This window comes from Cotesia typhae, unplaced genomic scaffold (assembly GCF_013202065.1).
Source record: "Cotesia typhae breed Kobodo isofemale line unplaced genomic scaffold, CoteBio_Ctyphae contig_56, whole genome shotgun sequence".
In the NCBI taxonomy this organism is placed as follows: Eukaryota; Metazoa; Arthropoda; class Insecta; order Hymenoptera; family Braconidae; genus Cotesia; species Cotesia typhae.
Genome location: NW_027423760.1, coordinates 650,306 through 678,103, shown reverse-complemented (window position 1 = coordinate 678,103; position 27,798 = coordinate 650,306). Strand labels below are relative to the sequence as shown.

The following is a 27,798-nucleotide window of genomic DNA, read 5'->3' as shown; positions in this document are numbered from 1 at the left end:
AAAATTATAAATTTACAAATATACCAATATGTGTATTGTATTTTTTTACCACTAAAGCTACAATTTTGTTTGTTTTTAATTTTTTTTTCGAAAAGTTTCCTTGACAAGATTAATGATGAAGCAGTTAAATCCCTAATCGGTTTCCCAACTGTTTGCTAGTTTTACACCATATACAGTATTATCTGTTACCATTCGGATCGCTGGTCTTATTACAGTACTTTCTTGCTCAAATCGAATAGTTTCCGATGGTTTGATCTCACGGATGTGACGCGTATCAAATCCATTCATAACATCTACAAAATATTCAATAATTATACTTTGCCTCGAACACAAAGGCATTATGTGCCCAACATGGCCCCCAGTTACGTATGGTTTCTACTAAATGCGTAAGCAGGTGAATATTTGAAGTCATCCTCGATTCTCCAAAATACTTTTCAAAGATTTTTACGTAACTCACAAGTAAATCAGCTGCACGATCTAGTTGTGATAGTGTAATTGAATCACTATTCAAATAGTGAATAGCTTCGGATAACATGGCAAGATGATTAACGTATTTTTCTTGTAGTACATACTTCAGGCAGACTGGAGCGTACTCCAACCAATTACGCCACTCTGAAGCTTTCCACTGAAGATATGATTGAATAGATCTAGGTTTGCGAGATCGACAAGAAGGCGGTTTAATTGATAACAAATAATTATCAATTACTTTTAACGTATTCGGATCTTCAATATAATAAGAGCTCTTAGTTGTTGTCAAAAGTATTGTTATATGTAATTTTACAACTCCTAAGAACACTGCGTGCATTGTTTCAACAATAACACCTCTTCGTATATTAAATACTGGTAAAGCTACTAATGGAGAAATCCCTTTTATTCCATTTCTTTTTTCACTTGTTTTATAAGCATATTTCATATCTGCTCTGATTTGAGAATCAAAGCGTAATCGGGCAAAACTCTGTTTAAGAGGATAAACGAGTTTTCCTCGTTTTAAACTTTTTCCAGGTATATAGCAACACAGACAACCGAAATAACCATTAAACCGAGTCATACAAGTAACATCGGCTCTGGCTGGAGAATCTAGGCTACTTGTTACAACAATAATCTTCGAAGTGATCTTAGTGGTGTCAGTCAGTTTCCAGGTAATTCCTACTTTGAAGAGTTTTCTCATCTCAACAATAAATGGTCGCAAAAAAGCATTCATCGACGGATGACGATCATCGACGTATATTCCAGCAAGAAGAATATATTTCTTGCGCAGATGCGGTGGTAATTCATTTATTTGTACGAAGATGGGCCATGCGCTCGTTCCAGAAGATTTGGCAACACTACAACCATCAGTATTAAAAGTAAGCGATAAATTGTACCAATTGCTTAGTAATTTTCCAGGGCTACATAGTTCTTTATATTTTTTTCCATCGTATGTGTCTTCTAAAGAGTGAATGTTTTTTTTTTTTTCTATGAAACCTGTACTTTAACGACTCAGCAATATTAGGTTTCTTCAATAGCTGTGTGATTTGAGAATTTATTCCAATGTGCAGAAAATAACCTAAGTAAGACTCTTTCTGTTTCGGGCCGCATTTTTTACAAGTACATTGAGATTTCAGTTGTTTTGTTCGTTTATTTCTTACTCCTAAGTACTCAGTACATGATTTGCAATAATAATGCCGAGATTGTTCTAAATTTTTGCGACCTAACATTTTCCATAGTGCAGCTTTATCTGCTGGTAATAAATTAGTGGTATGTAAGGAATTAATCCACTGAAAAATGTCAAGAGTGGCTTCGTATGACAGATGATTTTTAACTGAAATCCCAAGAACGGAGAGTAATTGATCTTGTACGTTAATATTTTTTTTTGATATAAAGGGAAAATTTGCCACAAGATTATGATTAATTTCAAAATACGGATCATCATCATCATCATCATTATCATCATCATCATCATCATCATCGTCTTCTTCTTCTTCTTTGTCTTCTTTTTCTTTTGTATCATCAACCTTTTCATTAACACAATCAGAATCAATATTATGATAATTTTTGTCATTGTCTTTCGTCAAATTGAAGTTTCCATGGTGATTTATAACATCAACGTCAATAGCACCGTTATTAATATTAATAGAAAGAGTTTCCCAATCATCATTATCTTCATTATTATTCCGATCCTCGTCGTTTTTGTCATCGTTTCCACCCTCATGGATATGATTAATATTAATAATAGCATCAGTATTTATCCTAGAGTTTTCATTGTTATCGCTTTGAATATTGAAAGAATCATGATAATTCATTCCAATATTAATATCTTCAAAATTATCATTTAGAAGTGATTTCTTATTATTATTATCTTTAGGATGTGATGGCTGGAACAAAAATTTGAAAAACCTTCATTGTTCAATTATCTTACCACAAAATCATATCTTGGTGGAGATATTATTTTGATTTTCAAGTAAAACCATAATAGTCATGCAATAAAAATGTGTAATTTACATACCAGCTCTTCAAAGAAATTTAAAGGAACACTCCATAGTGGTTTATCATAAGGCCAAGATTGTTGGAGTAATTTCAATTTTGTCATGTTTCTCCGATAAACTGAAGTTCGACATTTACCTGAAGGTTGACGATTATCCATTACTAATTTTCAATTAGTTATTTTTGTATACCAATCAACCTACAGAAAGAAAATTATTAAATCATAATTTTATTTTTATTTTAGAGAACATATTAATAAAATACTATAGTATATAGATTTATATTTAAAATGTAATATCTTATATATTTATATATATATATATATATATATATATATATATATATATATATATATATATATTGTTGTAAATGAAAGAAAAGATTTCATATCTTCGATCCACAAAACGTGATGAGTTTGTAAATTTTAGGTTAAATAATATCGTTTCTTAAAACTTCAGCTTATCGATAAAAAATAAAACATTCAGAATTTTTTTAACTCCTCTTACATCTAGATAATTTCATATACTTACCAATAAGGATAATAAAATTGTTTTTGTATATTATTCCACTGTTGAAAATAAATAATATCTGTTCGTCAATATAAACATTTCTACTGCACGGTTATGGTTCTAAAAATTTTTCGAACTTATTCATGAATTTTCAGAAAATAATAACCAAAAACTATCTATCTTTTATAATTCATTTATAAAATGCAATTATTAGTTTTTATTATTTGGTTTTCAAACAACATCAAGTAAAACATCAGCAAAAAAACTCGCCCGCGCAGAAAAGTACTCTTAAGAGTCTGTGCAGTTTATTTATAAGAAACCTTTCCGGTTCTTTAACTGAATGAATAATATTTCACCGTAACAATAGAACTTTTAAGAATTTTCGCCGTGCAACGTACTTACACCAATGCAGCCGGATCGTGGGATTTTTTTACCACTACACTAGCACCGCGCGCGCTTTACCGTAGATCCTTCAAAGTAGGGGTGTCCACTTTGAAAAAACATCGATGTTTTTTTCGATTCGATATATCGAAACTGTACATCGATTACTTTCGATGTATTAGAAGAAAACATCGATGTTTTGTATAAATCGAGTACTTTTTGAAGATTTTTTATAATCAACTAATTTAAGCATTGTATTATTAAAAAAAAAACAGTAAAAGCCATACATGAGAAAAATCTTTATTACTTATATATTAAAGTAAGAACAAAAAAAACATCTGCATTTATTTTTATAAGTTAGTTTAACTATTTCCAGTGTTCTTTTGGAAGACTTTGCAAAAACAACAGTTTATTTAAACGTTTGCCTTTCAGCATTTTCATTTCTTTGTTGATTGATGACTTGTGCTGCTTTAGAAAACAAACGTTCGGATAGGACTGAAGTGCCTACCATAGTCAAGTATTTGTATGCAATTGAATGTAGTTTAGGAAGCTGAATCTTAAGATCATTCCAAATTTCTAAAGGGTTTTCACTCAATCTGGCTACTGGGCTACGCAAGTAAATCGATAGTTCATCTGAAATAGAATCGTCAGATTGTACCGTTTTCCAGCTCTTATGAACTAATTTGTGGTGATCATCCCACAGTGAAAATTTTTCCTCTGGTTTTTCAGAATTCTCTGAAGAATCAGATTCCACGATCTCGTTTTCTACTCTACTTTTCATCATTTCCTTGATTTTTGAAACAGCTGTGGAGCAAGCGAGCGGGTCTGTGAAATGCATTTTCTTAAACCTGGGGTCCAAGATTGTGGCTACAGCGAAAGGTGTTACTCTCTCTATAGCGCCCATTCTCTTATCAATCTCTTTCAGGACCAATGCCTGCAATTCTTGGGCAAGAGATTCTTCGACTTTAAGAGGTTTAACTTTTAAAAGAAGACAATGAATAAGGAGTATTACTTTACTGCTAGTGCAGTACTTGTCACCTGATACTTCCTTAGTTGCAGCTTCAATCGGTCGCAGGATTTGTAAAACCGAAGAAAGAACAGATAATTCTGACGCAGTTAGCATCGGTGGTGCATTTTTATGAAGAATTATTATATTATTGACGACGGTGCGAAGCTCCAAAATCGCTCGATCATGTAATAAGTACTGTTCCATCTCGTTGGGACCTCTTGAATTAATTTTGTTTCTTTCTCGGTTGCTTTACGTAGCTCATTACTAGCTACATTGCTTTGTTTGAACCAAGTCACTATTTTTTTAGTTTGGTTATCAAGTTTCGCAGACCAGCACACTGCTGTATAGCATTTTGTGCAACCAAATTCAACGTGTGTGCAAAACATGGTATATGCTTTTTTCCAAAAGCTAAATCAACAGCTTTTACCATGTTAGCTGCGTTGTCTGTGACTACAGCTGAAACTTTGTCATTATCTATATTCCATTCAGCACAAGTTTTCAACAGCATGTCAGATATGTGTTCTGAAGTATGACGATCGTTTGACTCGTAAACTCCAAGAGTTATTGCAAAAATATCATTAGATTCACCAAAGTGGGCTGTTATTCCTAAAAAACTTCCCGGGAAAAAATGATCAGACCTGATCAGACATGAACAGGCATGAGTCTTCAGCCCTGATCAGACATGAAAAATGACCATGCCTGATCAGGCATGAATTGACCTGATCAGACATGGTCAGGTCTGAAAACCCATTACTATTTTTAATTAATTATTTTGCTTAATTTTATGGTTGTAGTACTTGATAGAGTCGTACGCAATTCTCTATAATAAAATAAAATAAAAAAAAAAATAATTACATATTATTGTAAGGATGTAACACCAGCGGTCAACCATCCAACTACCAACCATGCTCAATGCTGTTTAACTCTGGTGTTATCCGTTTGCCTTGAATTTCCCGCCTGCTGTGCTGCTATATTAGATGTAACAATTCTATGAAGTACATAGAGTATCGAATAAGTTTATGATAAATATAATGTTAAAATTGGTTTTATAATATATTTTGATAGTCCTAATTTATTTATGTAACCGAATCTCATTATAATATCACATTTATTTAAATAATATAATAAGTAATGATTTTCATATTAGGCAGGAGCAGAGCAGACCATAACATCCCATAGAAAATGTAATAAATTTTTTATTTCAAAATTATTTAAATAAACGTAATGTTAAAAATAATTTTGCACTTTTTAGATGACCAAAAATTTTTTTCGTCAAAGAAAAAATTTTTATCATATCTCTGACTATAGTCAGAGAGGAACAGTCATAAACAGGCATGGTCAGACATGAATAGACATGAACAGGTATGAACAGGCCTGAGCGTATTTAACACTTCAGACATGAACAGGCATGGACAGGTCTGATCAGGCATGGAGAGGTCTGATCAGGCATGGACAGGCCTGAACGTATTTAACACTTTAGACATGAACAGACATGAGCAGGCATGGATAGGTCTGGTCAGGCATGGACAGGCCTGATCAGGCCTGAGCGTATTTAGTACTCCAGATATGAGCAGGCATGAACAGAACTGATCAGGCATGATCATGTATAACTTCAGGCCTGGTCATACATGAACAGGCATGATCAGGTCTAATTTCAGGCCTGATCATACATGAACAGGCATGGTCAGGTCTGATCATTTTTTCCCGGGTTCTCATACTCATTGTTTCAGACCACATGTCAGTAGTAAGAGTAACATGTACAATATTTGCCAACTTAGCTTTGAAGACTGTTGATAATGCTGCGTATTTATCATCGACACATCGTGTCAACTAGGAAACATTGTTTTACTAGGAAGTTTATAATGTGGCGCAAGAACTTTAATCAAACTGGCAAAGCCTTCATTTTCAACAATTGTGAATGGTTGGTTATCTTTACATATCATATATATTAGGGCGTTGTTTATTCTTAACGTTTTATCGCCTCTCTCTGAAAAAGCGTATATATCTTGAAAACTTGTCACAATAGATTTCTGACGTTTTGGAGCTGGAGGAATAGAAACACATACATCGTCTTTTGAAGAGTCACATTTTTTTTAAGCATTACTAGTCAGTTCTATTGTCATTATGCCAGCGGAGCTTGTTGATGGGAGTGGATCAGAGATATTAGGATCTAATGATAAGTGTGTATTTTTCTTAACGGTGTTGCTCTGAATATCATTTTTTTTCGAACATTCATTACTGAACTCTTGATAAGCAGCCTTATGTATATTTTTTAAATGACCAATTAAATTCGTTGTGTTGCCACAAGATTTTATAAATTTTTGACAGAGTCTACATTTTGCAGAGTTTTTATTTTCTTCAGTTTTATCAAAGAACCTCCATACATCGCTCTTCTTAGACGGTGCCATCGTACTTGTTGTCAGACTGAAACAAAAATAGTGCATTCAATCAAAAGTTCAAAATCTATAATTAGTAGTTAAAATCGATAAATTCGTCAATCGATAATGTTACATCACTACAAAAGTCAAACACACAACAAATAAATTAAATACTAAATGATTCAGATTAATAAGATGATGAATACATTTATTGATTTCATCAAATAATTGTCTAATAAATGAATATCGACGTGAATACAATTTAGAGAATAAGTTTGTTTAGTAAACTGTAACTTAAGATGTAGGTTATTTAATAATTAATGTTCGTATTACAGGTAATATAATTTACTAATCTAATAATTACTATTTAATGTATCATACAGTGAATTTCTAATTTTAGTATTTGTTGACATGTTAATAACTCCAACATTGTTGAAAACTTTACTTACCTCAGTCCAACTAATCGAATATGTGAAGTAAACACAAATATGAGAAGAGATTTTATTATCAGTAATAAATAACGGTATATTTATAAAAAAACCACTTCAATTTCATCAATCCACAATAGCAAATGTAAAACGTAATGCAATTAACACCATTCAATATTCTTTATTGCAATATTTTTAAACCTATACAAAAGCGCCAGCCAACATTACGTGACACGACCGACATTGACATAAATGTAACAGTTTTATTTTAAATGTCATTATAGACACTACCATGGAGTATATACACATAGACACTACCATAGAATAATACCAAAAGGAAGACACTACTCACTGCACTCGTACGCAGTGTTGCCAACATTTTTAAAATAAAAGTGGGGCTGTCGGTAAGAGTAAAATTTTAGTGGCCAGACTTGGAAATTTTAATTGGTTGATTCGATGTTTTAACACTAAAAACATCGATACATCGAGTATATCAATAGATTTTCAAAACATCGAATCGATTCGATGTATCGAATTGTAAACATCGATGTTGTCAATACATCGATATATATCGAATATCCCTACTTCAAAGTGGAAATAAAAACATTCCACGATCTGCCTGTAAGTCTCGCACATATTCCTAGAGTATTTACTTATTATCCAGTGTATGCATCAAAAATATCAATCAAACTGGTCTGTCCTGATAAAAAAAATACGCGGTACTTACAGCTGTGATTGTACTAAAATAAATTTATATTACAAAAATGGTCGGATATAAATACTGTTTGGTAGGTTATGTTAATAACATTGAAAAACCTAAAGTTATTGTTGAAAATAAAATGACTTGCTTAAAAGTAGGTAAAAACTACTATGAAATCAGTTCACGCGACTATCAAAGCAATAATCTATTCATTGTCAATTGTGGCATACATAACGGCAATGTCAAAATATTTGACATCGATGGGAAGTAATTAATGAAAAATATCACACAGTCGGTAGTAGTTAAAGTTTTCTCTTAAAAATAATTAAATTTAGAAAGAATGAAAAATAAATTACATTCATTGCTTATAAAATTTTCTTTTTCAATCGTTATATATATATATATATATATATATATATATATATATATATATATATATATATATATATATATATATATATATATATATATATATAAAATCTAACATTGAAAAAAAAAAATAATAAAATTCACATTTCAAAAATTAAAGAATCTATACGTGCAGTTTTTTTTTATGTTTTTTATTTTTTTCAAATACAGTATGTCTGCTTGACTTGGTCATATATTTACTATATTCCCGGAAGTTATGCAAGGATAATTTAATTTTTTTGATTTCTAGATGATGAAGAACAATTGAGAGCCAGGAATAATTCAAGTAAAAGAATAATGACTATAAAAAGTAAGAGTACACCGTATAAAAAACGACAATCTGGCAATGCTGCCGCGAGTCATGTGGAAGCCAAAAAGAAAAAAAAAGGGCTCAAGCACAAAAACGCTGGAAAACAAAGGGTATAAGAAAATTTACGCATACATTGATAATCTTAAGCAGAATAGACATAATCAATTATTATTAACCTAATAATATTCTCATTATATACTTTCTAGAAGGCTGATCGGGAAAATGTTGTCACCGCAAACAGTAAAGCGTCTTCTTTTTACTGCAATCTCGGTGAAGTAAGTATACTCAAAACACTACTGAATAAACCAGTACCGAATTCATCATTATTTATAGGATAATCAAATTAAATGGTGTATCGTAAAATATGATACATTTTAGGTTGAGTATTGCTAAGCTTAATCATAAAAATATTTAAAATCTAAAATTACGGATTGAAAAAAAAGTTTTTCATTTAATGTAGATTTCCAGTGATGAAGAATGTGACCAAGACTTGCCTGCAGATGACAATAATCAAGTTAGTCCACCACCACCTCCAAGCTCGGTGGAAAATGAACGTGATTCAATGAGTCTTTCACCACTTCCACCTGAGTTGGGAGCTGAAAACAAATCGTCATCAGAAGAAACGGAAGATTCAGCGAACGAGAACGAGGGTGGATCCCCAAAGGTCGATGATTTACTCATTAAACTTGCGGCTCAAGAAAAAGAAATAAAATCACTGAAGCAAAATCTTGTAACAAAAAAATTGCTACAAGACAGTTTAAAGCAAGTGCATGAGGAAATGTCAAGAAAAAAAGAAGATCGTGGAGAAACCCATCGTGGACCGCTCAATCATCCACCTCTTAATTCAGCAGGAGAGGTATAGATGTAGATTTTAATTTTAGTAGAGTAAAAAAATATTTTACATTTAAGAATTATTACCCCAAAAAAAATTTTTTTTACATATACTTAAACTAGAAATCACTAGTTTTCAAGTATTTTCAAGTAACTATTTAAAGACTTGACTAGAAAAAAATTCAAATATTCAAATATTTGTACTAATAAAAAATTAACTTGACCCAAAATACCGAATCGTGAACCAAAAGAACCATTGAAAAATAATAACTTTCTTGAGTCATGAGAAAAAAAATTGCTTAAATTAAGAAAAATTGCTAAAACAAAGAATATCTTAGCCCAAGAATTTATTCTCTTGACTTAAGAAAATTATTCTTTTCTACACAGTTCTCTTGGTTCAATATTTCTTTATCTTGAGTTGTTGTTTTTTTTATTACTATATTTAAGTCTATGTTGATCTCTACACACGTTAGAAAGTAAGTAATCCTGTGGGATTTTTTCCCTTCTTTTAAGTAAAAACTTCTACGAAATATCGCTTTATGCAGTTGTAAATTTTTTGTAACAATCATTGTAGTAAAAAAATGACATTTTATGTTGTGTTATAGGTCCAAATTACAAATGATTTCTGTATGCTTTTGAAGGCATATTTATCAGCTTTAAATGCTCCTGATATGCGAAAAAGAGAAATTCGCGTTATGTCTATTTTATGGACAGAAGAAAGGCGAGAGAAATTATTGGTCGAAAGGGACCCCAAGCGACCCGACCTAGAAGTTGTAACAGATGAAGAATACCGAAAAATAATACGTAAATATTTTATATTTCGCTGTAGTTCTCAATTACCATAATATTATGTAATTAATAATTTTTATTTTTCAGAAGTTTGTCTGACACTTCAAAATATTAAATGTTTAGAATACCGGGAACAAGATGATGTAATTCTACACATCCGGTATTGGACCAGTATTTGGTTAAAAAACTGGAAACCAAATAAAAAATGTACTCGAAGGCGGCAAAATCCTCGTATTTAATTTAAACAAATTTCTATTTAATTTAATAAATAGTAATAAGAAATAAATATGCAATAAAGATAATAAATATTAATATATTTTATATGATATTTAAAAATTTTGTCGTAATTAACCTATTTTTACAGTGCAACTGAAATATTTTTTTAATAGTAGTGAAATCAAAGTAATTTTGTATGACAGATCTTCAATTTTGTATATGTTGAAGCGGCTCTGAAAATACGCTTCAAAAGTTTTGTGGAATCTCCTCTAAAACTCCAACAGTACTCCATGAATACTCGGCGAATACTCCGCAAAAACTCCAATAGTACTCCACGAATACTCGGCGAATACTCCGCAAAAACTCTGACGGTATACCACGGATACTCCGCGACAATTCCGTGAGAACACGAATAGAAATCCACGGAAACCTCGACAGACCATCAACGAAATCTAGTGTCATAACTGCACACTATACTCTGCGTTTTCTCCACTATAGCACCGCGTAACCTCCGTGTATACTCCGAGTTTCAGCCGAGTTTACTCGGAGTTTCGGAGGAGGCACCTAAACCGCTAGGGTCATATTACAAATGATTTGGTTTTGTATATATATTTTTACAATTAGATTATTGAATCCATGTTGTATATCAAGGCAAGTTCTTCAATCCGAGATAGAAGAAGATCACAATGTGAACATATCTCTCTACGTACAATATATAAATATAATAAAGTTAAGAGGATGTAAGATCTTAACAAAAATGCTAAGAAACTTGATTATTTAGCGACGTTTCGTACACCTTATTTGTACTTCCTCAGTCACCGAGCTACTTGGTAGATTTTCAGGTAATTTCAGATTTTTATCGAAAATTATTTTACTGTTGCATCTTTAAAAGAAAAATAATAAGTTGAGAAAGTAGTGATGGATAATGAAAAAGAAATATTCCTTATAATTTGACGCAATTTTCGATAAAAACATGAAATTACAAAAACTGTCAATAAATATCTTCGGAAATGTTGATTTCAGCTACAAGTTTGTCACTTGTATTTTATCTATAGCTCTTATCATATAAGAGCTAAATCCGGAAAAACGCGAAATTCATGGAAAAATTCAGTTCAGAGGCCTTGTACTACCTTGCCGGTTCGAGTTACGGCTTAGCCGCAATAAACACTATTGTAGAACATTCAATTCTGAGAAAAATCCGTCCATAGTTGAAACAATGCTATGAAATATCACTGAGATAGAGAAATTTAAAGATAAAAAAACCGAGTTTCTGTGTTTTTTTAATGGGAAATTTTTACACGCCTTATTCGAGGACTTGATATAAATATAAAGGGCGCAAACTTTCAGGGAATTTTTTTTTTTGGTCCCTGTTTGTTTTATAGATTTGTTTTATACCAAATAGCTCAATTTAATCTGAATTTACGGTACAGTGTAACCCGTCCTTTGTTTTCGCGCCACAGTTAAATTTTTTGTACACTTATAATTAAACTCTCAGCAATATTGATTACTAGTCTTAAATAGTCGTAAATAAAAGCATATAGCAAATTTGTTTTTTTCTTTTCACGATAACAATCTAACGGCAGAAAATTTAAAAAAACACCTCACGTAATTTATGGACGCTCCCTTATATTACTTTCAATTTGACCTATAACACTTATACTTTATGAAAATTTTTATTAATTTTATAGGCCATTCAAAAATTTTTAAATAATGAAAACTTTTTTTCAAATGTGGTTTTTTTAGAATGACTTTTAAACAGCTTTACCAACCGATTACAAATACTTATCAGCTCTCAATATAAAAACAAATACGTCGATCGCCTCCGGGCCGGTCAAAATCGCTTAATTCGTTTGTGAGATATCGTTGACGAAATAAATTTATTTAAAAACTACACATTAATTTAATTGTTTTTGTAATTAATATACAAAAAGTACATATAAAAAAAAAACTTACCTCAAAAGTTAATTTAAAAAAAAATGCTCTTGTAATTTATAAAAAAAAAAACAAGAGCTAAATGTTTTTTCAATTATTTATAGTGTTTGCATGCTTGAAGATGAAAATTTAAATTTGTCGGATATTAAAAAAATGATTATAAATATATTAAATTTGGAAAATTAAAAAAAAAAATGCTCTCGTAGGATTTGATCAAATAAAGAAGGACATTTTTTTTTTTTTTTTCGTTTAGAACATTATCTTAAAAGTTATAGCTGAAAGAAGAACCTTGTGACCTACGGTCTGGTGGGAGCGAGTGAGTCGGTGAGCGTGAGCGCGTAGACGGCGAAAACGAAGGTGCGAGCAAGTCAGCGAAGCGGCAGTAGGAATACCTACTCTTCACTCGTCATGTTCGCCTGATACTAAGCCGGCCGGAATCGTCGAAAAGATATTATTTTCATATTTTGTTTTTGGCTGTATTATTTGTTAACAAAGTATTATTATTATTAAGACCGGTTATTTAGTTAATTATCGTTTATTTAGGTATATTATTCTATTTGTTTATCCACGGACTTATTATTATTTTGTTTATTTAAAGTGTCGGGACACCGATTTGTGTACCTCGATTAATGTTTACTTATTCTTGTTTATATTACTTGACAATTATTCTTGTTTTTTATTGTTTAATAAAATTATGTTTACTTATTCCAAAATTTGTTAGTGCGTAATGTATGGAAAAAAAATAACTACTTTTGAAATGTGTGTTCCGCCACCCCGCGATAGATGGCGTAAATCGTTCGCTCGGAGAGAATTACTCCCAAGTTGTTAAAAGCCACTCACAGCAGTGGAAATTTTTGTTCTTTCGAAGAACAAAAATTAGGTTACCTAAAAATATTGGGTGATTAAAAATTGCCTAATTATTTGTGAAATAATTATTTTGGACGAAAATATTAAATCGCCAAAATAATTATTAGAATGAATTTTTTTTCTAAGTTTTGTGATAAATTTAGTATGAAAAATAATTTTGCGAAAATTATTTTAATTTAAGCGCAAAGAAATTTTATAAGTCCTGAGCCAGATTTAGTATGGGAACTCGACGAATGGATAGAGAATGAACGAAATGCCGATTAAAACGTAAAATAATTTGGAATCGAAAATACTGAGTAAAAACTTAGAATTTGGCGAACCGAATAGATAGAGAATGAACGAAATGCCGATTAAAACGTAAAATAATTTGGAATCGAAAATACTGAGTAAAAACTTAGAATTTGGCGAACCGAATAGATAGAGAATGAAGGGAAAGCCAATTAAAATTGATAGTTTGTAAATACCGTATAGATAGCAAATACGATCATTCCGGTTCATTGTAAGTGAGTTTTTGGAAAAATAATAAAGCCGGAAAATTAATGGCGATTAGCAACCAGTCTCCTTGTAAAGTTTTCCAGTAGAAGACCATTCTTTGGACAACGGAAAAGGAAACACTCTACCTAGAATCTGACCAGGACCAAGGTAAGTGATTCAAATTCACGGGAGATTTGTGGGAGTCTCCGTACCGAGGCCTTCAGCGGAGGTACGGCAGGTGATCATAGTCGAGTAGGTGGGGGCGAGACGGAGACCATCCGCTTACCCTCTGGGGGAAGAGGGACCGAGTAGGGCGGTGGGGTTTGTCGGCCAGACACCCCCATTAGCAACCGGGGTAATTAGAGCCGCGAAAGTTAGTCCGCGAATTTTTGGAGTGTGTGTGGGGGAATGGTACCGACCGGATGGTCACCCTGAATCCGCGAAACCGCGAAATTTTGTTTTGTAAAGGTAGTAGTAGAGGACTATTGTTTTTTTTTTCCTTATAAATTGTTTAATAAAGTTTCGTTTATTTTCTGGTTAATAAAATTTTGGTTTACATTTTATTTACCTTTTTTTTCGTTCTCCTGGACTCCGGCGAGCAATAAATCTAAGCAAAAAGGGGACAGTCAATTGGCAGATTCCAAATTCTTTACCCAAAGGATAATAAAGGAAAATAAATTTTTTTTGTTTTACCTCGTTACAACCTAATCATTTTTTGTGAAAAATAAAAAAATACTCCTGAAAATTGATAGTAAAATGCTTTGTTAATAGAATTTGATTCATTTTCATCGATATATATATTTTCAATATTTCCAAATGAAATTTTATTTTGAAAATTATAGCTAAGGAATTCAATTGAATAAAAATTTACAAAAATTCTCTCGAAGAGAATTCGGATACGCGCCATTATCACTTTTCAAAACTATAGTAATCGATATTTTCACAGTTATTGATTGTTAAAACTTTCAATTGTCGGATGTCGGCTGAATTCACATTCATGCATTTGTTCATTTTTATTTATTCAATTTAGTTCAATTTCATTTATTCAAGTATCCATTCGGACAACTTTCATTTGTACCGATCACCCGAAAATATGAATTTGCCTAATCATGTATATTTATATATAATTATAAATAAATTTTTATATAAAATATATATAATCATATATAGACTAATGTATTATATGTATGTTTTATATAAGTCTATATATAATTATATATACATCTATATATAATTGGATCTGATTAGACCTGAGTTATTTAAGGCTATATATGATTATATATAAGTCTATATCCGGGAACAAATGATTTTGCCTAATCGTATATATTTATATATGACTAGCTGACCCGGTGAACTTCGTATCACCTACAAAAAATTTTTTTTTTACAAATTTTGATTTGTGATTTTTAACCTGTAAACTCTAATTTATTTTTGTCAACAATTAACACTGGTCGTACTGCAGACGGTTAAGTTGGTATTAAGTTATTAAATGAAACTTGTTGGTCATTTTAATATGTTTTATGTGTTTTATTTATGGGGTATTCCATGCCAAATCGACCACTTTTGACCCCGACCCTTTTCGATTTGGCCGAAAGTTTTCCATCCTTTTCTACCCTATAAAAAACGGTTCTCAGAATTTTTTTGAATTTTTTTACCTAACTCCAAAAAAGTTATGAATTTTTCAAAAAAATGGCTTTTTTATTTTCAAATAGCCATCACTTTTTCAAAACTAAACATTTAGGTACCTTTTTTTTTTTTAAATTTTTGTTTTTAGATGTACTTTCCGATAAAAAATATTAAAAAATTTTTGTAAGTTTACAATACATATGGAATTTTTCAGTTTTTTTGACAAAAATCAATGATTTTTCGAAGTTCGACATTTTTTTTTAAAATTTTTTTTTCTAAAATAAACTTTAATCAATTCCACAGTTATCCCTGTAGAACCCAGATTGGGCCGATTTCTCTTTCTATTTTTTTTATTCAATTGAAAAAATATTGTTAAATTTTCAAAAATGGAAAAAAAATTTTTTTTCATAAATTTTATTTATATAATGAGATAAATACAATTCAACGATTTTACGGCATTACATTCACAATTTAGAGGCTTCATTGATGACTGTAATTAGTAAGATCAATAATTGATGCAGCTAAAATTAATTACTTTTCTCTCTGTCGTTTAAATATTTTACAAAATCTGTGTTCATTCGAATTCGAAAAGTTTTTAACTAGTAAACAACCATTTTTGTCCGGAATTATACAATGTAGTTGTTGAGTTCCTATAATCGGTTTCGTTTTCAAAAATCGATCATTTAAATCATTTACTGCTGTGTCATAATCTTCTTCTGGGGAAAACTTCACTATAATATTCGGCAAGTTATCCGGTGCAGAAGCCCATTCAAAAAGTTCTTCTGGTGTCATTATTTGTTTGTCTACCGCGAGTTGGAGACTTGCTCTCGCTGCAAGTCGTTTGAGAATACCACCGATTCCATCACACGGACCTTTCCCATGGGCAGTCGCAAAAAAATGCCATTCAGCAGGAATATCAAAATCATCTTCGTGGGAATATAAATTTACAAAGTTTTTAAAGTTTTTAAATTGTTGAGGAGCTCCATCAGAAAAATAATAAATCTTGTTACAACGTTCAGGAAGACTTTTCACGTAATCAGTTATTATTTCGATGAAAACATGAACAGCAACGGCATCATGTTTGTTAGAATCTGAGATAATTACTAAACTTTTGTGTTCAAGTTTGTTATTTACTGTATAATAAATAACGACTGGAAAAACTGTTGCCTGATTATTATTCCAGTGAAAACCAGCTGCCGCATTTTGTACTACGAAGGCATAATTTTCTGCAAAATCACAAATAATAACGTATTCGTTTGGTTTCAATGTATCTTTCAATGTCTTCAAGAATTGGGCTTGCTCCTTAGCAATGAACGAATGAGGTAGAAGAATTTCTAACTCACTACAAAATTTTTCCACAAATTCTTCTGTAGGCTTAATAATAGTTTCTAAACTACTTCTCGGTTTTGATATCCAATATTTATATGTAATATTCTCGATTTCCCGGTCCTCAAAACATTTTAGTAAAATTTTACTCAACTCATCGACCCCAGGACAGTTTTTACATCCACCTAAATAACACTGAAAATATGGATTTTCACATATAATCATGCTCAAGTAATCGCTGTAGTGTTTAATGGGCTTTTCTGTGTTCCTTGTCAAAGAATAAATATTTGCACCTAAAATAACAGTAATTTAGTAAACTTAAAATTCACGCGTTTATAATTATTAATTAATTTGATAATTACCAAGCATCATTAACTTCACGTTTTGATGAATCGTACACACGCAGATGGTGTGTGTTCCACTTGCCCCTGCTAACACACAATGTTTTGGTCGCAAAGAAGCGAATTTTGAAAATCCAATTCTCTCAGTAGGATTTATTTCACAGAAACATTGGTATAATTCTTTTAAGTTAGACAGGATAAGTCTTTTTGGACGTGTATCCGATTACCATCATCACTTCGAATTGATACAAAGTCTTTCATACCGGGCATTTGAGCACTATACTCATCATCGTTGTAAAAATTTTCAACTTTTAATTTTACCTGATCAGTAATTGTCCTCCCTATACAAAAATGTTGAGTAATTTAGTTTTCAAGTGTATTTAAAACATCGATTTTACGCTACCCATACCTAATTTCGATTCAGGTGTAGAAAGTAAACCCGTTTCTTCAACCAAATTTTTGCTACTCTTGACAAATGTCTTGATGTATTCATAGTTTCACAAATACGTCTCTCACTCCATTTTACAGGTAATAATGTTAAAATTTGTATTTTCAAAGACTTATCAGTTTCTTTATCGTTGAATTTATCCTACAACATTTTAATTAGAGAGCGAAAATTTTCACCATCGTCATCAATTGATTCTTCATCTGAAGAAGAAAGCAAAACTTTTTCAAGCTGTCGGATACCCGATTTATTTTATTGTTCAAAAATTGATTATCATTCAATTTCTTCGATGGAATCGGTGATTGATTTAACAATTCTAATGCATGGTTTATTACGGGTAATTGAGTTGCAGCGCTAACTTGGGATCCTGAGCTTGATTGTGATGCTTTGGGTTCGCTATCAAATGACATGGAACCTTAAAAATAATAGTGAAACATATAGCTACTAGAAATGTATTCAAGTAACGTATAAATAATTAAAAAAACTTACGGAATGATAAGGATAATGGGAGATCCATGGCAGTTGTATTACTATCATTATCAGCCTGATCATTGTTGTCATTATTGTCACTATAGTTGTCTTCACGGTCACTTACATCAGCACTAGGATCATTACGAGCATTTGTTTGTTGCTTCACTAACTCTGAAGCTTTTTTTCGACATGAACTGCATAATAAATAATTATCATCTAATCCTAACGTTACTTTCATAATATCAGTCGCCGGACGTAAACCAATTTTTTTAAAATGAGATTCCAACTCAAAAGGATTACAACACCGATCAAATACCTTTTTTGACGCCATAAAGACAAATTAAAAAAGCGCTTATAAACAAGAGAAATTATTTATTTATACAACAAATGTAATGACAATCTTTTATAAAACACTAGATTGCACAAAAGATTTATAGGTTATGTTTTAGATCTCAAAATGAAAAAGCCGCACTTTTAATCAAAACATACTAGCTTATAGCATCTAGTTTACTGGCTATAGGTAAGTCGATAATTGTTATCCCTAGTTTATCGATCTAATTGATATATTAAAATTTGAATCTTACTAAATACAGTCATCGATGAAGCCTCTAAATTGTGAATATAATGCCGTGAAATCGTTGAATTGTATTTATCTCATTATATAAATAAAATTTATGAAAAAAATTTTTTTCCATTTTTGAAAATTTAACAATAATTTTTCAATTGAATAAAAAAATAGAAAGAGAAATCGGCCCAATCTGGGTTCTACAGGGATAACTGTGGAATTGATTAAAGTTTATTTTAGAAAAAAAAATTTTAAAAAAATGTCGAACTTCGAAAAATCATTGATTTTTGTCAAAAACTGAAAAATTCCATATGTATTGACTTACAAAAATTTTTTAATATTTTTTATCGGAAAGTACATCTAAAAACAAAAATTTAAAAAAAAAAAAGGTACCTAAATGTTTAGTTTTGAAAAAGTTATGGCTATTTGAAAATAAAAAAGCCATTTTTTTGAAAAATTCATAACTTTTTGGAGTTAGGTAAAAAATTCAAAAAAATTCTGAGAACCGTTTTTTATAGGGTAGAAACGGATGGAAAACTTTCGGCCAAATCGAAAAGGGTCGAGGTCAAAAGTGGTCGATTTGGCATGGAATACCCCTTATATAATAAATGTATAACAAATTATAGAGCCTTTGGCGCGTAACCAAACAATCCGCGTTCGATTCCCGGTCTGGGCTGTCCGAATTACTTTTTCAGTTACCGAAAATTCCTACTGAGTAAAGGTCCTCCCCTTCCCCTTTTATCCTTTATTTCCCTCAGTTCCCAAACATTTGTCTTTAATGACAAATTTAGCTATTATATATGGCTTTTATATATATATATATATATATATATATATATATATATATATATATATATATATATACACTAGCTGTTACCCGCCCGCTCTGCTGGGCGTTTACAGAATTGTATTTATAGATTTAAATTTGAAATTTGATTGGAATGTTATATTGACTTAGAGATTCCAAATTCCATCGGAGTAACATTTACCTTTTATCCACGTGATCCTTCTAGCTAATATATATTGTAACTTTCCATGTGCAAGTAATATAACATTCCCGTGGCTTTCTTGAAAAAATGAATAACAATTCATACAACGAAAAAAATTTTAAATGAGCATTGGAAATTTCAGTTAAAGTTATATTGTAGGTCTTATAAGTGAAGTTAAAATCTGCCTAGGTCAAAGTCCAGCGAATTTTGTTGTTAATTAAAATTTTCTCCGTAATAACAACAATTCATCGATTAATGATCAATAAAAATAAAATGTATGTTAATCTCTTAGTCCGTTGACTCAATAGTTACATATGAAGTAAAATTTTAGAAACCTTATAATGATGACTTTTTATCCTCTGCTAAAGAGACGATTGTTGTAAGAAAATATAATTATTAAGAAAGAAAAAAATTTTAATTGGTTGTCCTTGGAGGCCATCCCTGTGATTTTTTGTTTCTCCTGAGATTCTATTAAATTTTATATCTATAGGAACAATGTGAATTTTTTGACAAACATCACTCCCGCACTCCTATGTAGGGGAGGAATTTCGTACGATCCTATTTGAAATGATTTCTACATTGTAAACAAAAAGTTCCAACAAAAGTTTGAGGCCATAAAAACTATTGTTTAAAAATAAGAGATTTTCATTGTTAACGCACGCGTAATCCCTTTTGAAGTCAGAATTCGAGAAAAGCTATTTCTAGCTCAATTTAACATCATATGTGAATTTATTTTGTTATTAATACGCTGAAAAATATGTAACCTTGAAATTATTAAAATATTTTTAACGGAGAACACCATTTTAAACAAATAAATTTTCTTGAGTCAATAGAAAAAATTATTGCCTCAAGGATAATTTCTGGGCAACAATTGATATCGCGACATGTTAAATGCGTAAGAATTATGAGGTAGATGTGTAGGAGGAGGTGGGTAGATCAAAAGTATTTTCAAATTCAAGGTTTGCAGGAGCTAAAGCTCGGATATTAAAAATCTTAATTGTTAACACCTACCCCCGCAATCCATATTATAAGTAGGCTATCATAAAATCCGCTCTTATAGCATTCCTACATCACATACAAAAGATTCTTACCACATTTAAAACCTGTAGAAGCTATAGCTTGGAAATTAAAAATCTTAATTGTTAACACCCACCCCTGCAATCCATTTTGAGAGTAGGTTGTTATAAAATTCGCTCTTACATCATTTTGAAATCACTTATAGAAGATTCCTACCAAATTTGAGAACGATGGGAGTTATAGCTTGAAAATTAAAAATTTTCATTGTTAATAGCCACCCCCGCAACCCTTTATGGGGGTGAGATATCGTGAAATTTGTTCATAGATAATTTCAACATCTCTTACAAGAGATTCCTACCAAATTTGGAGTCGATAGGATTAATAGTTTAAAAACGGGAATTTTTCATTCTTAACGCCCCCGCAAACCCCTTTGGGGGAGAAATTTCTTAAAATTCGTTCTTAGCTGACCTCTACATGGTAAAAGTAATATTCCTACGAAACTTCAAGTCTCTAGGTCTTTTAGTTCCAGAGATATCGTGATGAGTCAATCTACCTATAGAACAGCTCCTATATTTTTCATTGTTAACGCTCCCGCAAGTTCCTTTGGGGATGGAATTTCTGAAAATTTGTTCTTAGCTGACCTCTACATGGTAAAAGTAATATCCCTACTAAATTTGAAGTCGATGGGAGTTATAGCTTGAAAATTAAAAATTTTCATTGTTAATAGCCACCCCCGCAACCCTTTATGGGGGTGAGATATCGTGAAATTTGTTCATAGATAATTTCAACATCTCTTACAAAAGATTCCTACAAAATTTGGAGTCGATAGGATTAATAGTTTAAAAACGGGAATTTTTCATTCTTAACGCCCCCGCAAACCCCTTTGGGGGAGAAATTTCTTAAAATTCGTTCTTAGCTGACCTCTACATGGTAAAAGTAATATTCCTACGAAATTTCAAGTCTCTAGGTCTTTTAGTTCCAGAGATATCGTGATGAGTCAATCTATCTATAGAACAGCTCCTATATTTTTCATTGTTAACGCTCCCGCAAGTTCCTTTGGGGATGGAATTTCTAAAAATTTGTTCTTAGCTGACCTCTACATGGTAAAAGTAATATTCCTACGAAATTTCAAGTCTCTAGGTCTTTTAGTTCCAGAGATATCGTGATGAGTCAATCTATCTATAGAACAGCTCCTATATTTTTCATTGTTAACGCTCCCGCAAGTTCCTTTGGGGATGGAATTTCTAAAAATTTGTTCTTAGCTGACCTCTACATGGTAAAAGTAATATCCCTACTAAATTTGAAGTCGATTGGAGTTATAGCTTGAAAATTAAAAATTTTCATTGTTAACAGCCACCCCCGCAACCTCTTATGGGGGTGAGGTATCGTGAAATTCGTTCATAGATTATTTTTACATCTCTTACAAAAGATTTCTATCCAATTTGGAGTCGATAGGAGTAATAGTTTAAAAACGGGAATTTTCCATTGTTAACGCCCCCGCAACCCCCCTTGTGGGTGGAATTTCGTAAAATCCGTTCTTAGCTGACCTCTACTCGGCGAAAGGAATAATATATATATATATATATATATATATATATATATATATATATATATATATATATATATATATATATATATATATATATATATATATATATATATATATGTGTGTTAAAATTCCACACTTTTGTGTTCAAATGGCACAAACTTTGTGTTAAAATGACACAAACTTTGTGTTAAAACAACACAAAGTGTGTTAGATTTTAACATTAATTTTGTGTGGACCGTATTTAACACCGAAATTGTGTTGATTTTACATAATATTTTTTACTGTGTGCGGATGGTAATAAGCAACTGTTAACAACAAAAAATATTCGACAGTATACGGAGAGAAAAGAATAGATCTTATTCTCATGTAAAATTGTAACCATTACTATATAGTAATATGTTACATAGTGATGGTCATTTTTGTGAGAATAGTGTATAAATTTGCTGATCTTGTATAGATTTATTTTTTTCAAAATAGGGTATTTATGTTTTTTAAAATGGGGTCGTGCGGAACCCCATTTTCAACATTAAATAAAAATTATCGTTTTTTAAGCTAGTATTTGTCGATAATAGAAAAAGTTTTTGAAGTATGATTGTTTACAGATTGGATTTTTATTTATTAACTGAATCGGTATATCTCTTTATTAAAATAATCTAAAATATAAATTCAAATACTTAAAACTTCCTTATAAACGACATTTTTGCTTTTGTTATCTGGCTGAAGAATGACCAAATTTTCAGGTGAACTTACTCGTGAGCATGCTACATAAAGTTGACCATGAGAGAAATAGTTATTCCTCAAATCCACACCAGCCATTTTTAAGCTCTGCCCTTGTGCCTTGTTAATTGTCATAGCATAACAAACTTTAATTGGGAATTGCAGACGTTTGAATTCGAAGGGGTAGTCTGATGGAATTAGAGGGATTCTGGGAATTAATACATTTTCTCCTTCATATTTTCCAGTGAAAATCGTAGCTTCTATAACGTTCTTATGCAGGACTTTCACCTGAAGCCTGGTTCCATTACACAATTTTGGAGGATTTAAATTGCGTAACAACATTATTGGTGTGCCAATCTTGAGATTCAGAGTATGAGGAGGTATTCCTGGTGGATTGAGAGTATGTAGGAACTCCACAGGGTAGTGTACAGCGTCTTCGTCCTCCATTACCTTGTCTAGTGAATCATATCTCACTTTCTCAGTTAACAGCTTATTTAGCAAAAAGTTGTTTATATTATTCGCTTGATCGTTTGTTGGAGTGAGAATAGCTCTCTCCTTCAACCAAGAACCGCAATTTACTCCAGCCTTGTCAATATCAGGGTATATTTTATTAGTTAATGAAATTAAATCCGGCACAATATCACAAAGGATACTCGAAATGTTTATCTTTCCTTCTATTTCCGTAATATTTCCATCACCTATATCAATCAATACTATTGAAAACTCTGCTGCTGTTGTATTGAGTTGAAGATGAACACGCATATTGACAGTTAACGATAGGACTTTGACTGAAGGCCATAAAATTGATGATTTGAGACAGGCTTTGACTTCATCTGCACGTGTTCCTCGTCGTATAACAGGTAAAGTCTGTCTGAAGTCACCAGCCAAAAGAACAATTACTCCACCCATTAGCCGTTTGCAGTCTCTGATGTCCTGGAGCGTTCTATTTAGAGCTTCAATAGCTTTCTTGTGAGCCATAGTGCATTCATCCCAAATAATAATTTTTGTTTCTCTTAAAATATGAGCCATATCACTCTGTTTGGAGATATTACAAATCGGAGTCTCAGAATAACCAAGATTGAGAGGTAATTTAAAAGCAGAGTGTGCTGTTTTGCCTCCGTCAATCAAAGTCGCAGCAATTCCTGAGGAAGCAACGGCGACAGCGATATTTTTAACACTCCTGATTTTCGCAAGCAGCAAATTGATTAAAAAAGTTTTTCCAGTGCCACCAGGAGCATCAAGAAAATATAATTGTCCAGAATCAGAATCAATCGCATTTAAAATTTCATTATAAACTTTTTCCTGTTCTAAATTTAATTTCGGAACATTTTCAGCTACAAAATTAATCAAATGGTTGGTATCATAAGCCAATTCATTAAGATATTGACGATTATTGATAATAGGTCCCTCCTCTCGTGACGGAGAAGGAAGACCAAACTTCAAAAGTGTATTTCCCGACATTGATAAAACAATATCTTCCAGAAGAATGAGGGCTTGGTTATAAATGATATCTATCACCTGCTCAATATTTCGAGATTCTTGTTCGATTCTTCTCTGTATATCTTCTGAAAGATAGTCTCGATATTTCTCCCATAATTTTAATGGAACTCCAACATGGCAAAAAACTAACATGGTGGCAAAAAGCTCACGGATTTTATAAGGAGAATCAGAGATGCAAGCTTCTTCGAGAGTGTGGTCCCAATTAGCATCATCTTCGAGTAAACCACGTGCCCTACATGCTGCTTGAAATGTTGGCTGAATTACTCCGTCAAAAGTTTTTAAAGCAAGGAATGATGTTGGACCCCGGAATTCATGTAAAAGAAGGCGAAGATAATAGCACTCGGCGTTTCCGGGATGGACGGTATACACTCTACCTAAAACTTGATCTTTTTTGATTCCCAAAAAACCTGGAACTTTTTTACCTTTTCTTCTTCTCAAAAACTTGTTATTTTTCCACACATAATAAGCCGGAACTTCGACGTATAAAAGAGTTTTTGCAAAGTTATCAACTTGGCACAGTTCAAAAAAACTCATTAGAGTCGTTTTTGGAGGATTTATGATTTTTTCAATCACATTTTGTTGGTTGTAATAAATTCTCTGACCGTTTTCAAGGTGTACAGCAAGATGCATTACCGAAGGAAACCTATCGTGAATTTGAAAACGAAATATGCGCCAAACCGCTTCAGAACTACTAATATAACGTCCTGACTGGTACTTCTTCACTTCATCTAAGTCTTCAACGGTAAATGATGCTTGGTCAGATCCTTTATTAATATACTTACAAATGTATTTGATAGATTTCACGGAATTACAATGCTCAACATTAATATGAGCCTTGAAAGTACGGCTTAAAACTGGATTATATGGCACAACCCATCGATTGTCAATCTCAATTCCATTAAGCATTATTTTAATTCCATTGTCTGCTGGGGATCGTCTGCGATACTTCGGATAGCCACCCTCTCCTGTTTCAGTTTCTTTCAAAAACGTTTTAGGATATTTTTTCGAACACTTACCTTCTACCATACAGGGTGAATGTGGATTGAATGATCCACATGGACCATGAATCATGGATGACTTGATGATATCATAGAGATCTGGATCTAAGTTATGATCAGGTAATTCAGCACTTATGATTTGGTCAATAGAGTCTGGTTTTATCTTTTTTTCTAACCACAAAAGAATATGAACATGAGGAAGCCCACGTTTCTGCCACTCTATTGTATACATATGACATTTTGTTTCACCAAAGATACGACCTACTGTTAGGAGTTTCATCATAAGTTTTACCTTTATGTTGAAAACCCTCTCTATAATGTCATGCCTATCACAGGATCTTTGACCTTGATGGAGATGTTCTGTTATCTCCGGCCACTTAGGATTACAGGTAAATGTGATAAATAAATCCGGACGTCCATAATGACGAACATATGTCATAGCATCCTGAGTTCGTTCATGCATATAACGGGGCCCACCAGTGAAAGAAGATGGTAACATAACCATTTTCCCGATTGCTAACAATTCTTCATCATTTTTTCTCAAAGCATCCTTGAGATGAACATATTCTTCACTTCTCAATGTTTTTTGGTTATGACGAATCCAACAGAGTCTTTCGGTCTCAATTTTTGCGTACATATCTACTAAAAATTGATTCAAAAGATTGCGGAATAATAATAAATAAGAGTTCTCGCCATCACGCTCCATAATCCTGAAACTGTAAAATTCTGCAGAAGAAACAGTCTTATTAAGAGGTAGTTTGGTATTCTCATCATGTTTAGGTATGTTAATATGATATCCATCTTCTCCATTACAAAATATTAATGGATATTGTAAAGTATCATAAGCACGATGTGTTTCACTGATTCTCATTAATTGGTTGCCTCTACTACGGAGAACAATATCTCTTTTTTCAAAATCTTGCCCGACAATAACGACTGCCACTTCTTTAGCTTGAGGAGCATTAAAACGGCCTCGATGTTCTCCAGCAGGTTTTCCGTCAGCATTAATTACTATTTTGAATTCTTTTGGGTCTTTAGGAACTGAATCTATCGCTGCTTGAATATCCAAGATATACCTGTTATGTTCATGCAACATCACTTGCAGTTGATGAATTAATTCTGAATTATTGCCACGGTAAAGTCCACAACGGATGTCTCTCTCCCGATCATCATCACCAACAAAGTATAATTGGAGAAAAGCAGGCTTCTGGTCGGGTTCAACTATTAAACTTCCAATTCTGTGGTAAACCTGTCCTTGAACTTTGAATGTGGTCTTAAAATTATGCTCACGTACAATTTTAGCTCCAAAAGACGTCATTTGAAAGCATCCATTATACTTAAGAACATTACATAAAAAATGTTCTGACATTGGATGCTGATGAGTAAGTAGGCTGTGTAAAGGTTCAGGACCCGGACCGAGTTTTGAAAGTTGAACTTTGCCACCACTGCAACACATTCCTCGAGTTTCGTCCTTCCATTTCAGGGCACGACACCAGGTGCAAGGTGAACGCGGACCAAGATTTATAATTTTATCATTAGAATAATTAACCTGACAGTTGTATTTAAAACCGGACAGATATTTAGAAGTCCAGGGCAATAATTTAGTTGCCAATCTTTTTTCTTGAGATTTAGCTGAAGCTGCTTCTTTAATATGAGGGTTTCTAGCCTTATAATCTTTCTGAGCTTTTTTCAAAACGTCAGGATGACTTTGAATATACTTTTCAACAGCTTTTTTTTGGATCTCACGATGATTATTTTTATATTTTTTAACAGCCGCTCTATTGACTTCCCTATTCTTTTCCGCATATTTGGAAGCAGCTTTTCTAAGTTGTTGAGCCCTAACTGCAGCTGAAAATCTTTTCCTTTTTTTCTGTCCTCTTTTTGGTGTAAGTGGAGTTTGAGTAGAGTTTGAGTCTGAGGAGTTTGAATTTGAGTAGTTAGAATTAGATGTATGTTCACTCTGAGTTTGTTCGCTAATAGAAAATGGGTCTTGATAGTTATTAAGATTGTCTGCTTGAATAGCACCGTTGCTGGTGGATTCAATCAATGGAACTAAAACATCAAAGTGACCGCTATTAAAATTTCCTGTAAACCTTAGAATTTTAATTCCAAGTAGTGCTTCTCCAAATGTAGCTTTAAGAGAACGATTTTGATATACTTGAAACTCATAGGGAAATAATTCTGCAGCAGCTTTAATTTCACAAAGTGATCCTTGTGTGGTGGGCTTTGACATGTCCTCAAAATACGAATGTTTAGTACTGTATGGTTTATTAGATGATTGCTGGGTAAAGTACTTGAACCTCTGCCAATTATCAAACACATGATGCACAATCTGATTTCTGATGTGAACACTCATTGATACATCACCATACAATAAAAACGATAAAGAAGAAAAAAGACACGCGCCGTCACCGGGAATACTTATGATATTAAAAGGGAAATTGGACTCCATTACTGCAATAAAAATTTTCAATGTAGATAATAAGTGATTATTAGAAGTAAATAATGAAATGCAATTGGTAAGTATTGAACAATAATTAATAATTATTTAAACTAAAT

At 32.2% G+C, this 27,798-nt stretch overlaps 4 protein-coding genes across 18 annotated transcripts in view; 1 reads left to right on the top strand and 3 right to left on the bottom strand.

Annotated features, from left to right (window-relative positions):
- Positions 1-10,532, top strand: part of LOC141532128 (uncharacterized) — a 140,359-nt gene extending 129,827 nt beyond the window's left edge. For 14 of the 15 annotated variants that reach the window (XM_074250331.1, XM_074250336.1, XM_074250327.1 and 11 more), the window contains 5 exons: positions 8,527-8,696; positions 8,793-8,861; positions 9,047-9,442; positions 10,023-10,221; positions 10,294-10,532. In XM_074250331.1, coding sequence (XP_074106432.1) covers positions 8,527-8,696; positions 8,793-8,861; positions 9,047-9,442; positions 10,023-10,221; positions 10,294-10,445 — 986 coding nt within the window. In that variant the 3' untranslated portion in view covers positions 10,446-10,532. The remainder of the gene's footprint in view (positions 1-8,526; positions 8,697-8,792; positions 8,862-9,046; positions 9,443-10,022; positions 10,222-10,293) is intronic. The other variant, XM_074250328.1, reaches the window with a different exon arrangement.
- Positions 10,533-15,785: 5,253 nt separating this feature from the next.
- Positions 15,786-17,188, bottom strand: LOC141532048 (uncharacterized). The gene is made up of 3 exons (XM_074250206.1): positions 17,010-17,188; positions 15,933-16,940; positions 15,786-15,811 (listed from the first exon to the last, which is right to left on the bottom strand). Exons 1-3 carry the CDS (start codon positions 17,017-17,019, stop codon positions 15,786-15,788), a joined length of 1,044 nt encoding a protein of 347 aa, XP_074106307.1. The 5' UTR covers positions 17,020-17,188.
- Positions 17,189-17,591: 403 nt separating this feature from the next.
- Positions 17,592-18,521, bottom strand: LOC141532047 (uncharacterized). The gene is made up of 2 exons (XM_074250205.1): positions 17,923-18,521; positions 17,592-17,848 (listed from the first exon to the last, which is right to left on the bottom strand). Exons 1-2 carry the CDS (start codon positions 18,233-18,235, stop codon positions 17,592-17,594), a joined length of 570 nt encoding a protein of 189 aa, XP_074106306.1. The 5' UTR covers positions 18,236-18,521.
- Positions 18,522-22,690: 4,169 nt separating this feature from the next.
- Positions 22,691-27,595, bottom strand: LOC141532045 (uncharacterized). The gene is made up of 2 exons (XM_074250204.1): positions 24,372-27,595; positions 22,691-23,921 (listed from the first exon to the last, which is right to left on the bottom strand). The coding sequence occupies exons 1-2, from the start codon at positions 27,593-27,595 to the stop codon at positions 22,691-22,693; spliced, it is 4,455 nt and encodes a 1,484-aa protein (XP_074106305.1).
- Positions 27,596-27,798: the final 203 nt, after the last annotated feature.

Excerpts from the sequence above, each read along its gene's own strand:
- LOC141532048 (XM_074250206.1), bottom strand. Across the intron at positions 15,812-15,932 it reads TATAATTCCGGACAAAAATG|TCATCAATGAAGCCTCTAAA; the intron begins GTTGTTTACTAG and ends TACTAATTACAG.
- LOC141532047 (XM_074250205.1), bottom strand. The coding sequence starts at position 18,235 with ATGGCGTCAAAAAAGGTATTTGATCGGTGTTGTAATCCTTTTGAGTTG. Across the intron at positions 17,849-17,922 it reads CCCATTATCCTTATCATTCC|GTTCCATGTCATTTGATAGC; the intron begins GTAAGTTTTTTT and ends ATTATTTTTAAG.
- LOC141532045 (XM_074250204.1), bottom strand. The coding sequence starts at position 27,595 with ATGAGTGTTCACATCAGAAATCAGATTGTGCATCATGTGTTTGATAAT. Across the intron at positions 23,922-24,371 it reads CGTGAGCTTTTTGCCACCAT|GAGTGTTAAAAATATCGCTG; the intron begins GTTAGTTTTTTG and ends TGCGAAAATCAG.